General features: G+C 51.7%; 4 protein-coding genes across 4 annotated transcripts; 2 read left to right on the forward strand and 2 right to left on the reverse strand.

The window, feature by feature from the left end:
* Positions 1–2,255: 2,255 nt before the first annotated feature.
* On the reverse strand, positions 2,256–5,519 carry PG994_013155 (phosphatidylinositolglycan class N; the record flags this gene model as incomplete). Its single annotated transcript, XM_066864564.1, is given in 6 exon segments — positions 2,256–3,227; positions 3,287–3,422; positions 3,474–3,664; positions 3,721–4,275; positions 4,289–5,277; positions 5,342–5,519. 6 exon segments carry the CDS (start codon positions 5,517–5,519, stop codon positions 2,256–2,258), a joined length of 3,021 nt encoding a protein of 1,006 aa, XP_066709525.1.
* A 1,064-nt stretch (positions 5,520–6,583) lies between these two features.
* On the reverse strand, positions 6,584–8,121 carry PG994_013156 (uncharacterized protein; the record flags this gene model as incomplete). Its single annotated transcript, XM_066864565.1, has 3 exons — positions 6,584–6,771; positions 6,828–7,253; positions 7,302–8,121. 3 exons carry the CDS (start codon positions 8,119–8,121, stop codon positions 6,584–6,586), a joined length of 1,434 nt encoding a protein of 477 aa, XP_066709526.1.
* A 731-nt stretch (positions 8,122–8,852) lies between these two features.
* Positions 8,853–10,308, forward strand: PG994_013157 (Protein MSP1; the record flags this gene model as incomplete). Its single annotated transcript, XM_066864566.1, has 5 exons — positions 8,853–8,915; positions 8,995–9,271; positions 9,325–9,551; positions 9,610–9,698; positions 9,759–10,308. The coding sequence occupies 5 exons, from the start codon at positions 8,853–8,855 to the stop codon at positions 10,306–10,308; spliced, it is 1,206 nt and encodes a 401-aa protein (XP_066709527.1).
* A 1,677-nt stretch (positions 10,309–11,985) lies between these two features.
* Positions 11,986–13,238, forward strand: PG994_013158 (uncharacterized protein; the record flags this gene model as incomplete). Its single annotated transcript, XM_066864567.1, has 2 exons — positions 11,986–12,397; positions 12,457–13,238. The coding sequence occupies 2 exons, from the start codon at positions 11,986–11,988 to the stop codon at positions 13,236–13,238; spliced, it is 1,194 nt and encodes a 397-aa protein (XP_066709528.1).
* Between the last annotated feature and the right edge of the window lie 307 nt (positions 13,239–13,545).

Raw genomic sequence — 13,545 nt, forward strand, 5'->3', positions numbered from 1 at the left:
TGGGGGCCTCTTACAGGTTGGATGGAGCACAAAGTCGGCCAAGATGATTGATTATGTAGGCCTGCACTAGACGTTGAAGTGGTCGATTCGGTGCGGTTGTTATCCACTGCGCAGTGGTGCTGTACATGCGCTGTAGGTACCTACAGCAGGGGTATTGCCATTGCAATGTCCACTTCGCATCAGCATGGCAGCACCGGGGACTTTAGACTTCCCGTGCGCACCACACCTATGTCGGCAGCGCGAACGGTTGGCTACCTCGCCAGTTTCGTTTCGTTTCGTAATGGAAGAAACTTTCTCTTTGCGTATACGAGGTTTCGTCCGATGTTGGGATGTTAGATTCTCGAGGTGATGCTATAGACCGGAATACCATTTGTTGTTATTCAGGTCCGTCCTGGGCCTGGGGGTGTTTTATTTGTTTCATGAACAGACCGACGGACGCCTCGGCCTTTTCGAGTATATACAGGTAGTTGCAAAGGAGGTTCAATAATAAAGGAGCTCCAGTTTATGTGTATCTCGAGCGCGGAATAGCGCCGACCAACTGCCCGTAAATATATCTACCTCTCAAGTTATAGGCTAGGTTAGACCACGTATCAAAACGTCCGGTATGTTTTGGCTTCTTCGAGAAACAGCAACGGTCGAAGGAGGTGAACTGTAAGGAGGTTCCCCAATTCAAATACAGAAAGGCTCACTCCAACTTCTCCATTGATATACTGCATATGGACATAGTACGAAAGAGCATCAATCTGTCTTTGCACTTACACAATAACATGTGAGAGCCATCTGGGATCCTCAAGTCCCTGTCACCCGAAGTCATCTTGTCAGGTGTCCACTTGCCGTCCGAAGCTCTATGGGCAATCGGATGATGGCCAGGGGCAGGTCCCAAATGGTGTGTGCTACCTCACCACCTATCCTCCTCCAGGTTACTGGCTGCTGGTGTGTAGTAGTAATATACTTGTCGTTTTACATACATATCTGTTGCTGGGGTAGTCGACTGCTTGCCAAGTATGGGGGAGGGACGGAAACCTGGTCTGAGGATGCAAGTAAATACAGTACAGTACTAGTATCCGTATGTACACACATATGCAGAGTCAACTCATCCTGGTCTCTCATCTGACTTACCCCATCCTTACCTGAATATGGGGCTGGAAGCATCCCCGAAGTTCTCCGCACTTTTTCTTTAACTGATCTGCCGGGTTGAAGCGGCAGGCATCACGATGTGGGCATCCTGTATGAAGCCTGTCGCCACCAGACGTGCGGCATTCTCCTAGGTTATGTCGCTACAGATCCAGTGGCGGAAGTTGGGTACGACCCATAGTATCATGGATGAGAGTTCCCGTTTCAGCCAGCCAGCCTTACAGTTGCAAATACCGTCAGTCTACCTGACGGTTCGCTCCAAAGGCTTCGAACCCCGGCTTTTATTAGCTGTGGTACTGCTGTTCATGTTCTGGCAGACTTCGACACCAATTACTTAAACGGTCGGCTGATGGAACTAGGTTACACATTGCCCGTATAGACGGCGCCAGCACTGGTTTAGTCGCCAGAGGTCCGTGGCCAGTCCAACGCCTTCTTGTTCGAATAACCTTCTATTAGCGAGATATCCATTGTTATTATTATCATTATTATATCTTTGCACAATGCCTGATTCCGGTCCGCAAGGAAGATGGCTTCTCGCTACATTGTTTGTGTATATTTACCTATACTTACCTAGGTATTTATGCATGCATATACTTGATGTGCAATACCGCACGCACCACACCGCTCCTACCTGCCCCGAGGAATAGGAGGCCTAAGACCTGGGCTGCGAGTTGCTTTCCAAACCGGGAAAGATGATGTACTTGCACCAATGCCCATTAGCCATAGAGTTACGGTTTTGGCAAGAATCGACTGGGAGCATGCCCCGTTCTGCCTGCGGTTACCATCCCCCATCACACGTCTGGGCACACCACCAGACCGGACTATACCCACTTCCGCCCAGGGCGATATAGGCAACTCGACCATTCAAGTAAATAGCCTCACCTCGGCATTATTATATGCTAGAAGCCCAACCCTCTCTAACTGTTCCTCCATCGCGGCGGGCAAAGTCTTAAGTATACCTTTGTATCATGCTTAAATACATATGGACTTCTCAGCCCAAGACGTCGGTGGATCTCGGCCTCATGCAACCCTTTATAGGAAATCAGAGGGACCAAGACCAGGTATTAGGGGTTGCGAACAAATTTCTATAATTTTTGCTATTTAAACTATAAGCCAAGACATTATTGTGTCTCGCCCTCGGTAGAAGAAGTGCCAGTGGTAGGTGCTGAGGCAGGTGCCGGTTCCTTTTCCTGGACATCACCGACCAATATATCGGCAACTAGATCCATGGCCGCACCATTCGATGGGGTCTTTGGGGCCTTGATGCCGTTGTTTACCTCGATGCCCGATATGAACAAAGCACTTACGCCTTCCAGGCCTGCCACGAAGATACAAAGGAGGCTAGCAATGGCGAAATGAGTAATCGTGGACCCGATCTCCAGCCAGGATCCTTCATCCTTGACAACCCAGAAGAAATACAGAGTAAGGATATCGCTAACCGCCATGGCTACCATGAACAGGGCCGAAGGTGCTACACCCAGCCGCTTATTCAGAATGCCAAGGTTGGCGGAGATCAACGCGAATGGAATCATCAGCTTCAAAATTAGTAGCGCGCCCTGCGAGAACGGGTCGAAAACGGGGATTAAGCGATTGACGCTGGCCATACTGAAACCCGAGATTGAAGCAATGTTTCCGGTGCTGAAGAAAGCCGACTGAATGAGTATGAAGAAGAACAGAGCGATCCGTACGTCTGACAGCTTCAATGGCCGAAACTGGGAGGCCACACTGGTGTCTGAACTCTTGGGGGCTGGGCCATTCGTCTCCATCGCCTTTGGGGATGATGATATCGTGAAGATATACCCATAGTGTTCGAGGCGAACCCAAGTGAGTAGGGTAAGAAAGTAGACAAAGTAAAACAAACCCTCGTAAGAGATCGTCAATATCACAAAAGTAGGGGCAAATGTGAGAAAGATCACCATCAAGCGATGAAGGTAGTGGTTGTTTGGTTGTAGGCGATGAGTAAAGGGCATCAAGAAGGAGATGACCATCACAAGCCACCCAACCACTTGATTACCACGAGGTAGGCCGGCCCTTGCTTGGAGCGAGAGCGCACTCGAGCGTGTGACGAACATGGCTAGTAGAACTAGACCGGTCTGGCTCATTGTTAGCATAGGAACGGCTGGCAGACTGTACGTGGTCTCTTGAGGCTTACCTGTAGGCCGATCAATGCTCGCGAAATATGATTACTCTTCGACGGCCCCTTCGACCTTGAGATGTCGGCCATCAGTTTGTCTTCGAAAAGCAGAAAGCAGACACCAGCAGCCACCATCAGCGAGCCCCCCAGCATTCTATGCACTAACGTCAGTTACGCTCAAGAAACACATGGGAAGATAACCCACATAAAAGTCACGTTTTCGGTTTTCATGGCGGGCGGTAACAGAGTGAACACGCTCATGGCTAGACACGAACCAAGCCAAGTGACTGAGAGAACGCTATGCTTCTGGAGAAATGAGATGCCCAGGACAAGTGGATAGAAAGCACCGATGCAGAATAAGACGGTCAATACCTCGCGGTGGAGGTACCCCAATGCCTATCAATGCAGATTAGCCATGCAATGTGTTTGGAACAGATCCATTGGATACTCACAAGCGATTCGATTACTCCAAGATATAAAACGGAGTTTACGACAAGAGATAAGACACGAGGTCCTGACGTGACGTGCCCAAAAAGGGCTCGTCGCCCTTTCGCGAGGCTTTCGCGGCGAGCGAAGACTTCCTCCCAGAACAGTACTGGGAAGAACGCGTAAGCGTAGTAAGTCGCGGGGGACCTCGATACAATAAAGGAGGCGTAAAGTGCCACGAGGACGGATGAAAAGAAGAGCACGCCCCCAAGAGACCTCCGTGGCTGTGTCGACCCTTGCAATACATGAAGGTCAACCACGGTGGTGATCGCATAAGCCATCCAGCCAAAATACCCTATTGTGATGAGGACACGAAGGAAAAGCCAGTCATAAGTCTGCAGGTATCGCAGACCCTCCAACGCAAGTTGAATGAGGGCCGCCGTCTCTTCGATGGCTTCCTCTGATCGCCCACTTTCAATCAGTCCGTGGATAGCATCAAGACGTGCCTCCAGGGTCTGGCCTTCCGCACTCAGTGGCGCATATGGTCGGAACCTAAGCTCTGTGGCTATCTTTGAGTTCGCCTTGACCCGGTACATTTCCAAGATTTCCTGCGCGTTTTATCAGGGACGCCTTTGCTTTCTCCTCGACGCTCGCCGACAGATAAGACAATGGCAACTCGCCCACCGAGTTGGCAGGGAATTCAGTGCCTACGAGATAGGTCATCAATGCCGCAACGTCAGCTTGTGCCACGTCGTGTCTTCTCACGTGGTCGAGATTCCAGTCAGAGGAGTATTCATCGTGGCCTGGCGCAATGGTGCCCGGATGAAGAGATGGCTTAGCAATACCGGAACCCCAGGTAATTAGAGGGGTTCTGGTGTTATCCGGATGGCCATCTCCATGGCTACCCCAGTCACTCATGCCATGATCTGCAGTGAAGACGAAGGCGGTTCTGTCGTCCGCGTAGAATTTGTTGATCAGTTCAGTAATCTCCTTTACCCCCTGATCCACGACCTTGATGTTGTTCAGGTACTCCTTGGAGTGGGGATTGAAGCCGTGGCCAGTCGTGTCAAGTCCCAGCAGGTGCAAGAAGAAGACTATCTTGTCTTGTCTTAAAGCCTGGTTCAGTGTTTTGTTCTTCTCTGCCTCGGCGAACAGCTCCTTGACATGGTCGAATACCCACAGGTCAAGATGAAGGGCATCTTGGGAGAAATCCTCGAATTCGGCGGGGTAACAGTCGGCGTCAATCCTGCCTGGCGTGGCGCCGTGTTCGAACATTGGCAGGATATCGGGACTCCCCCAACTCCATGTGTGCCTGCTTCGGTTGAATACGCTGTCAAAGTTGACCGGATTTAATTTCCAGCCAGTGGCAACAGCCGACACATCTTCATACAGGCCAGCTATCAAGGCCACATGCCCCGGACGCGACTCGGTAGGAACTCGTGTATGCGAAACTCCAAAGGTGCCATGCTCCAGAATGCGCGAGCGCAAAAACGGAGCAAGAGGTCGCGGGGTCAAATCGTCTTCTTGGGAAGGGGTCGGATCCGGGAGGGACTGGAGAGCTTTATCGGCGCGTAGACCGTCGCCTTAATTACAGGTTATCAGCGTTGAAGAACACACAGGCGCGCATGGATTGGAGGCTGTATTCACCAACAAACAGAACCAAGCGATCAGCGGGCGCTTTAGCTGTCTCGGGCCTGTTGACCTGGAACAAGCGCATGCCAGACACTATGGGACTGACAAAATAGATGTCGAATATAGATATAAAGTACAGAATGTGAAAGAGCATGGCAATTGCCAGAAACTTGAAGCGAGTGAAAGAGGCCATGGTGAAGGGCGAAGTGTTGCTCGTCGGTCTCTCTGGCGAATGTTTGTATAGGCGCCGAGACGAAATGTCGTTACAAGCCCAAGCAGTCAAAGTCGCAAGTTATACGTTTGTTCCGCCATATGCAATGGTCCAAGAAAGTCAAAACGAAGGAAGGTGCCTCGGTTGCAATTAATCAGAATTTGGCCATAAGGAGAAGGAAAAGAAAGGGAAGCACGCCTCTACTCCACGAGAGGTACGAACAACCAGAAGTTTGATGTCGAAAGAGGCCAGGAGACACGATTCGGAAATTATGATGAAGATGGATGCGCTTCCTCTGCCTGCCAATCTTTGGTGTGGAGTCCAACACGTTGACGCTGCATAGTTCCGGAGCTTGTCTGCTCGCTGCAGCTCTTCAGTGGTGGCTGGACAGGCGTTCTCCATCTTTTACAGGGGTTCGGTTCGATTCCCTTGGCGCATTCGAACCATTGGGATTTGGGACATCAGGGAGGCCCTGCAGTTAGGGGTCCAAAGAGTATGCCCTCCTTCTCCTTACTCCTCGCAAAGAACGTGTTGACTAGTAACATCACTTCAAACCTTTATACTAAATGCATTGATGTCTCTAGACTATATGATGGGGGTTATTCGTTCTTTTTTTAACCACTACCCCTTTGTTCTTCTCGAGGCCCTTTTCGAAAACAGAGCTTTTAAAACGAGGGAAGGGTTATGTCATGTAAATAGAACACTGTAGCATCGACGCACCTTGATGGCCAGATCAAGACACCATCAAGGTCAACATCAACATAAAAAGATATTCTGAGAGATTGCCTAATTTCATATGCACCACATTGAAATCCGAAGTACATGGCCTTGCGAGTGGTGTTGTTCATCGTCCAAAACTACTTTAGAACACGGTTCATTGCAACATCAGAAAAAAGATCTCTCAATACGACAAGCGCGTCGTCAATTCATCCAATACACTAAAACGCCGGAAACGGAAGGGGTATCACTAAACTTGCAACCTCGCAAATCATCCCATGCTTAACGAACTTTTGAGACCCTTCAATCTAGCCGTTCTGTCAACGACTTCATGACACGCGAGTAAAATTTGGCCGCGTGCGGTCGGGGGAACGAGATCTCTTCCACAAGGAAGTTAGGAGCACCTCGATCAGGGTTCGATCCCGACTCTCATCCAGCTGAGGCATATATATAAACTCTGCGTCATCGATGTTCTCAGACTCTTCATCTGGTCCGACAGAGAGCTTGAAGTGAAGAGCTGCATATTGGAGTCAATATTGGCCACTAAAATATCGCCCAGGGGGGATAACTTACTTCCGTTCCTCCCAGTCTGGATGCAATCGTACACTTCGCCATCCGCCTCGCGTTTCACGCCTGTGATGATTAGACCAGTCATGTCGGCATAGAGATCCTCCTTCAGTTGCGCCACCTGAGCAGCCGCTTCGGCATTAGCAAGCAGCCGGCCGGGCGCGCTGTTGCTCTTGACTGCACTGCTGGGCACTTTAACCTGAGAGGCTTCTGCGGACCGTGCTGCTGCCAGTTTCGTCTTTAGCGTCTTAATTTCCGCCTGGGCTTCAGTCAAAGACTTTGTCGTTTCCTCGCACTTCGTTTGCGCCGCAGCCACTTTGCCCTCGCTCGACTCAAGTTGCTGCTTCACGCGCTGCCCCTCTTTTGCCAATTCGGTTTGAGTGGCAAGCTGTGCCTTAAGGGTGGCAATTAACTGGTCGGCAGCTTTGGTATCTGTTAGCACTGTTCAGGGGGGAAAGGCTTCGGACTCTTGAAACTCACTCTCGGCTCTTTCTTCCCCTTGTTTCTTTAACTTGTCATAGTTTCGCTCTGCCTCCTTGATTCCCAGCTCACGTAAGTCGCGGTACTTGGCCTCTAGGCTATCGTACTTTCGAGTCAAATCACCCAAACGCCGGCGCAGCATGGGGTCGTGGAGTTCGGAGTCCGAAGCCGCCATTGGCCGCCGACTAGTACTGAAGGGAACCCGACTAGCACTAAAGGGTACCATATGATGCTGGGGCCGTTGTGCGGAGGACATAACGGAGCGGCTATATGTAGGTATCGGGAGATCTTCGACTTCATCCTGGTCCAGACTATCGTCGAACATCTGCATCGGCTGCGTCTCCGGGATTTCCGGTTGAAGCGGCTGCGTTTCAGGTATCTCAATGTCCATGGGAGATGTTGCCGTTTGCGCCTTGGGCTTGCGCCCTCTCCTAGCTGGCTGGGAAGCTAGCTCCGGCTCGGAGTCGGCCGCCGGCTGGTCCGTCGCGTCCGACAGTCTCGCAGCTTTGACGCCACGCGGACGACCACGAGCACCTTTGGGCTTGGCATTGCCGTCGATGCTATCTTCGTTTTGCGATGGCTCGTCCGCTATCTCGGAGTCGTCGGGCGCTTGGCGCTTTCGGCCTCTGCCTTGCGTGGGCTTCTGTTTCGAATTGTCCGTGGTAGAGCGCGTCGCATTCTGAGCGGCTTTGGTGGCTTTCGCAGCGGCAGCCGGTCGTCCTCTCTTTGCTGGTGGTGCCATTGTCGAAATCAGCGTGTCCTGTTCCTCTTCATCCGACTCCACAAGACCGAGCAGTGCACTGGACTTGACTTTTGGCATGGATCGAACCCAACTTTACGCGATGCTAAATTGTCGAATTGCACAACCGCGGGGCCGACCCTCTGTTCAATATTTGACTTGTACGGGATATAATAGAACTTCAAGTAGGAAATGTCGAAGTACCAAATCCGTAATTCGTAGTGCTATGTGTTTCGCGTTTTGGCTTCCACGTTTTGCGCCGATTCGACCGCGTTCGAATGGCACAAGTTTGGCTCAATAATGGAGCGAGCATCGAAGAAGGATGTAAAGAAAGCAAAGTATGTATGTAAACAATAAAGACCGTGCTGAGGTTGGGCTCCACCGGAAGAAGCCGCCGCACGTCCAGTACCCAACCTTACCTAGGTTAAGTACAATTCAGTACAATTTAATACCGTGCCTATGCTATCAATGTGCTCTCCACGTTATCAATAGATCGATCTGGGAACATTCCATCGCTAGCCGTCTGGTGGCGTCACCTTTTTCCTTATTAACTGTACAGAGCCTTTTCTACCCTCGGCGCATGTTGGTCGACTCCCCCTCTCCTCGACGGATCATCCTGTGATTGGTCTCTTCTGACGAATCCCATACGGTTTAGGGAAAAGTCCATGTGTTCCAGCTGCATCTCGCGTTGGCCTCGCCCGAGTATCAATCCCGCAGTGTAGTAGAGACACATTTGCTTTTTTCTCTTTCTTTCTCTCTTCGTCGCATTGAGCCAGCAAATGCTTCCCGACTGGTTAACTAAAGCCGTCAGCATGGGCGACCGAAGGCGCGGCGGTTCCGATTACTTCTGGGACGTTACCTTATTGCTAGGCATGGTAAGCAGCACTGTGTCGCATTAGGCTATGCAATTGAAATGCGGTCGTATGCTAACAGAGCATTCTCACTATGCGATAGACCGGGCTTGCCTGGTGGGTTACCAGGAACCTCGTTTCGAGCCTACAGTCGACACTCGCGGACCCGGAGAAAGAGAAGCACGAACAAGCTAGCATCAGAGCCAAGGCAAACCTGCAACGGTTGCAGAGGTCGCGGGAACAAGATGGCACAGACGGGGACGATACGGCCAGCAGTTCCCACAAGGGACCACACATAGAAGACCTTCAACTCAATGAATACGAAAACCTCGTGGCCATGGAGGTGGTGGCGCCGGAAGACATCTCGGTTGGATTCGACGGTTGGTACCCTCAGATTACCACCACCGATATCAGTTTGCTGACCTAATCCTAGACATTGGTGGCTTGGAAGACATCATCGAGGAGGTGAAAGAATCAGTCATATACCCGCTGACTATGCCACATCTGTACTCGCACGCAGCGCCACTGTTATCAGCACCCTCGGGTGTTCTTCTCTATGGACCCCCAGGCTGCGGTAAGACCATGCTGGCCAAAGCCGTCGCCCACGAAAGCGGTGCTTCCTTCATCAACCTACACATCTCTACCTTGACGGAAAAAATGGTATGGAGACTCGAATAAGCTTGTTCGAGCTGTCTTCTCCCTTGCGCGGAAACTGCAGCCGGCCATCATCTTCATTGATGAGATCGATGCGGTCTTGGGTACGCGGAGAAGTGGCGAGCACGAAGCCAGTGGCATGGTGAAAGCCGAGTAGGTTATGCAAACCCCCCTTCCACACCCCTTTCCGAATCGATGTTAATGCTACAGCAGGTTCATGACGCTATGGGATGGCTTGACTTCAGCGAACACACGCGGCGTGCCGGCAAGGATCTGTGTGCTTGGTGCGACAAACCGTATTCACGACATCGATGAAGCTATTCTGCGGAGAATGCCCAAGAAATTCCCGGTGTCTTTGCCAGATAAGAGCCAAAGATTACGGATACTCCAGCTGGTCTTGAAGGATACCAAGACTGATACCAACCAATTCAGCATCGATTACATCGCAAGAGTCACAGCAGGAATGTCTGGCAGTGACATCAAAGAGGCTTGTCGGGATGCTGCCATGGTACCCGTAAGAGAGTTTATCCGCGAACACAAGGCCAGTGGGAATGCTATGTCGAGTATTGATCCCACTCAAGTACGAGGCCTGAGGACAGAGGACTTCTTTGGTCGTAAAGGCGGTGGACAAATCCTCGAACACAACCACACCCAAGCAAAGTCCTCGAGCGATGAGTATGAGGACATCGATGATGACGATGACGAACCAAACGTAGTGGTGCCAAGTGGCAGCAAGAAGGCTGCAACGGAAACCTTTGCATGATTCTTGTCTAGCGGTAGGCTTGCCAAATAGGGGTGGGACAGAATACCCTGTTCATCTCATGATGGCGTGCGCAAACCAACATTTGCATACGATGTTGGATCACACATTAGCTACTTAAAGTACATAATTCCGTTTCGGTGGGATATTTTGGTATACCGTGTGTTACAAGCCATCGGACTACCTTCGCACTGTCTCGCTTGGGAAGGGCCTCGATGTCCAATGAAGGGGTGGCAAACAACAAAAGCTCGGCATAGGTGGGCAGTTACAGTGGCACATGTAAGAGTGAATGTCTGGAAATGTTCGGTTTAGGTTTTGCATTTTCTGCAATCCGGAATGCCATTTGATCCTTTCCGGGCCCAAATGCTGCCTTTAGAAGTAGGTGACACGCCCAGAGATTTCAGCTACTCTGTTGTACCCTTTTTCCAATCCAGGCAGACGACACAAATTCATCAGTCGCTTGCTTGAACGTGCGTAGCTCGCAAGATATGGCTGAGTACCTCCTTAGGTAATAATTGACCAACCTGGGGATTATCCCTCGACAGGGGTCAAAGGTTTCAGGGGCCCAAGTTAGGATGCGATGCTAGGTATGTAGGTATATAGGTTGCCAGGTTGTCAGGTTCAGGGTTAGGTATTTGACCCCTCTACTCCAGCTTGTCGTCACTACTTTGAGCCCCGCCGTTGTATCCAGTGCTTGCTGCTGAGGCTCTTAGGTATTCTTCAGGGAGCCAGCTGTAGTATAGGTAGTCGACTGACAGTATATCGATCAATCGAGTAAGCAGTGATTTTGACAGCTCTTGGCGACCTAAGCTGACCTCTCTCTATACTCGTCCACCTCACATCGACTGTCGCCATTACCAGCTCAACCTCAGCTATTTCAATCAACCCAGATACTCTCCACTTTTTAAGGCTCGGATCGGGGCCAGATAAGCTGGGTGTTGATTGTAGGTCAGTGGCCGGCCCATCCACCAGCTCTGGGGCAACTGAACTGCAAGTGTTGTGCTGAGGATGTGGGCAGGTGGTGGAGGTTCAGTTCAGGCCAGGTCCCTGTTATTCTTACGTCGTTTCGTGCTCCATCTAGCCCAGACCTTCCGCGCTACGTCTTCTGCCTTGGGAGGCCGTAACCGTAATCCTCACTCAGAAGCTTAACAACCTCCAGCCCGACATTGCCCTTCTACCACATTCTATTCTGAGGGGGGGTAAGCAACTTCTTTTGTCAGCCGAATCGCCAGACAATCGGTTTTTTGGGGTGTCACCAAGACTTTGCAAATCCGAGCTTAGTCTGCCGCTCGTTTCTGTTTCGTACCTCATCGTCCATCCTCATTCCGACGTCACAAGACCAGCTTTGGATTTGATTCACACAAAACCAACCTGACACATTCTTGTCACCGCCAAAATGTAAGCGCTACCTGCCGGGGCACCTCCCTTAGGCCCTGCCCTTTAATGACTTTCTTTTCCTCGACAGGCGTATTACGTTAAACGTCAACAACCCCGAAGTCGAAGAGTCCGAGTTGCGCTTGTTGACTCTCGATGTCTTCCCCGACATGACCCTCAGCGCATTGCGCAGCTCTATCGAGGCCGAGGGCATCCCGGCGCCGTCGCAGGCACATCTACCACAACGGCCAGCTGATAACGGACACCTCCAAGACCCTTGAGGAGCTACAGATCTCGGACGGCGACATGCTTGCGCTACACGTTCGTGACATGCGGGGTAATACCGGTGTCGCTCAACCTCCTCCTCAGCAGCAGCCGCAACCGCCGCAGCAGCAGCAACGACAGCAGCAACAGGCCGCCGCACAGCAGGACCCGGAGCTGGTTCGCCTGCAATTCCTTGGCGACCCTCGTCTCACGGCTGAGCTCCGGCGACGAAACCCCCAGATTGCGGATGCTTTAAATGACCCTACGCGGTTCGCTCAACTCATGCGCCAGGGCAACGACAGCCAGGAGGACGAGAGGCGCCAGAGAATGCGTGAAATCGAGCAGCTGAACCGGGATGAGTTCAACCCGGATGCGCAAGCTCGCATCGAGGAGATGATCCGGCAGCAGAACGTTATGGAGAACCTACAGAACGCCATGGAATACAACCCCGAGTGTATATATATGACCCAGCCCCCTTTCTAATGGGAGGTCGACTTGCTAACTTTTGAACAGCTTTCGGTCGCGTGCACCTGCTTTACATCGATGTCAAGGTCAACGGTACCAAGGTTAAGGCTCTGGTCGACTCGGGTGCCCAGGCCACAATCATGTCCCCTTCATGTGCCGAAGCCTGCAATATCATGCATCTTGTCGATCGCCGATTTGCCGGCATCGCTCGTGGTGTAGGCACAGCCAACATCATTGGCCGGGTTCATTACACGATGCTACAACTGGGTTCTCGGTACCTCCCCGCCGCATTTACCGTCATGGAGGGAAAGTCGGTCGATCTCTTGCTGGGCCTGGATATTCTCAAGGGCCACCAGGCGACCATCGACCTGTCGCGCAACAAGCTGATTATCCAGGGCGAGGAAGTAGAATTCTTAGGCGAGTCCGATATTCCGAGAGAGACGGAAGCCGCGTTGAACGAGGAGCCTACAGTCCAAGGCCCGGGAGGTACTACGATAGGCGCTCGCTCCGGTGCAGTCACAGGTCCATCCGGGTCAGCTGCTGGTGCTACGGCTCCACCTGCGGCTCCGAGCACAACATCAGCTCCTTCATCAGCGCCTGCACCTTCCACCGGCCCTCGTGCTCCAGGATCAGCACCCGCATCTGGCTCACAAGTTCCAGGCTCGGCCGTGCCTGTGCCCCCTCCCCAGCGCCAGCCCCGACAGTTCCCCGAGGAGAAAATTGAACAGTTGAAAGCGCTTGGCGTCGACAGACAGGCCGCCATCAACGCTCTCGAGGCCACCGACGGAAACGTCGAGTATGCTGCCGGCCTGCTTTTCCAGAACATGTAAAATATGCATATCACTACGTGGACAGCCCCAAGTGTTACCGCTCGGTAGAGTTTGGCACAGGACTCGGTGGGGACGGACGGACGGACGGGCATCGCATAGCGTTGAGAATTCGGTAACAAACAGGTTAATACATGCATTGGGGCATCGCATAGGGGTGTATCGGAACCCTCGGGGCTCAGTAACGGGGTTATAGATGCGGCCAAGATGAGGGGAGCAAGCAAGCAAACAACACGTGTCCGCACGTTCATTTTGATAAGAACATCTCGAGGAAGACTTGTTTGATTAGAGGTTTTGGGTTTTTGTTTAC

This window comes from Apiospora phragmitis, assembly GCF_038363925.1.
Source record: "Apiospora phragmitis strain CBS 135458 chromosome Unknown utg000011l:1.0-3236445.0:1.0-3240683.0, whole genome shotgun sequence".
NCBI classification, from domain to species: domain Eukaryota; kingdom Fungi; phylum Ascomycota; class Sordariomycetes; order Amphisphaeriales; family Apiosporaceae; genus Apiospora; species Apiospora phragmitis.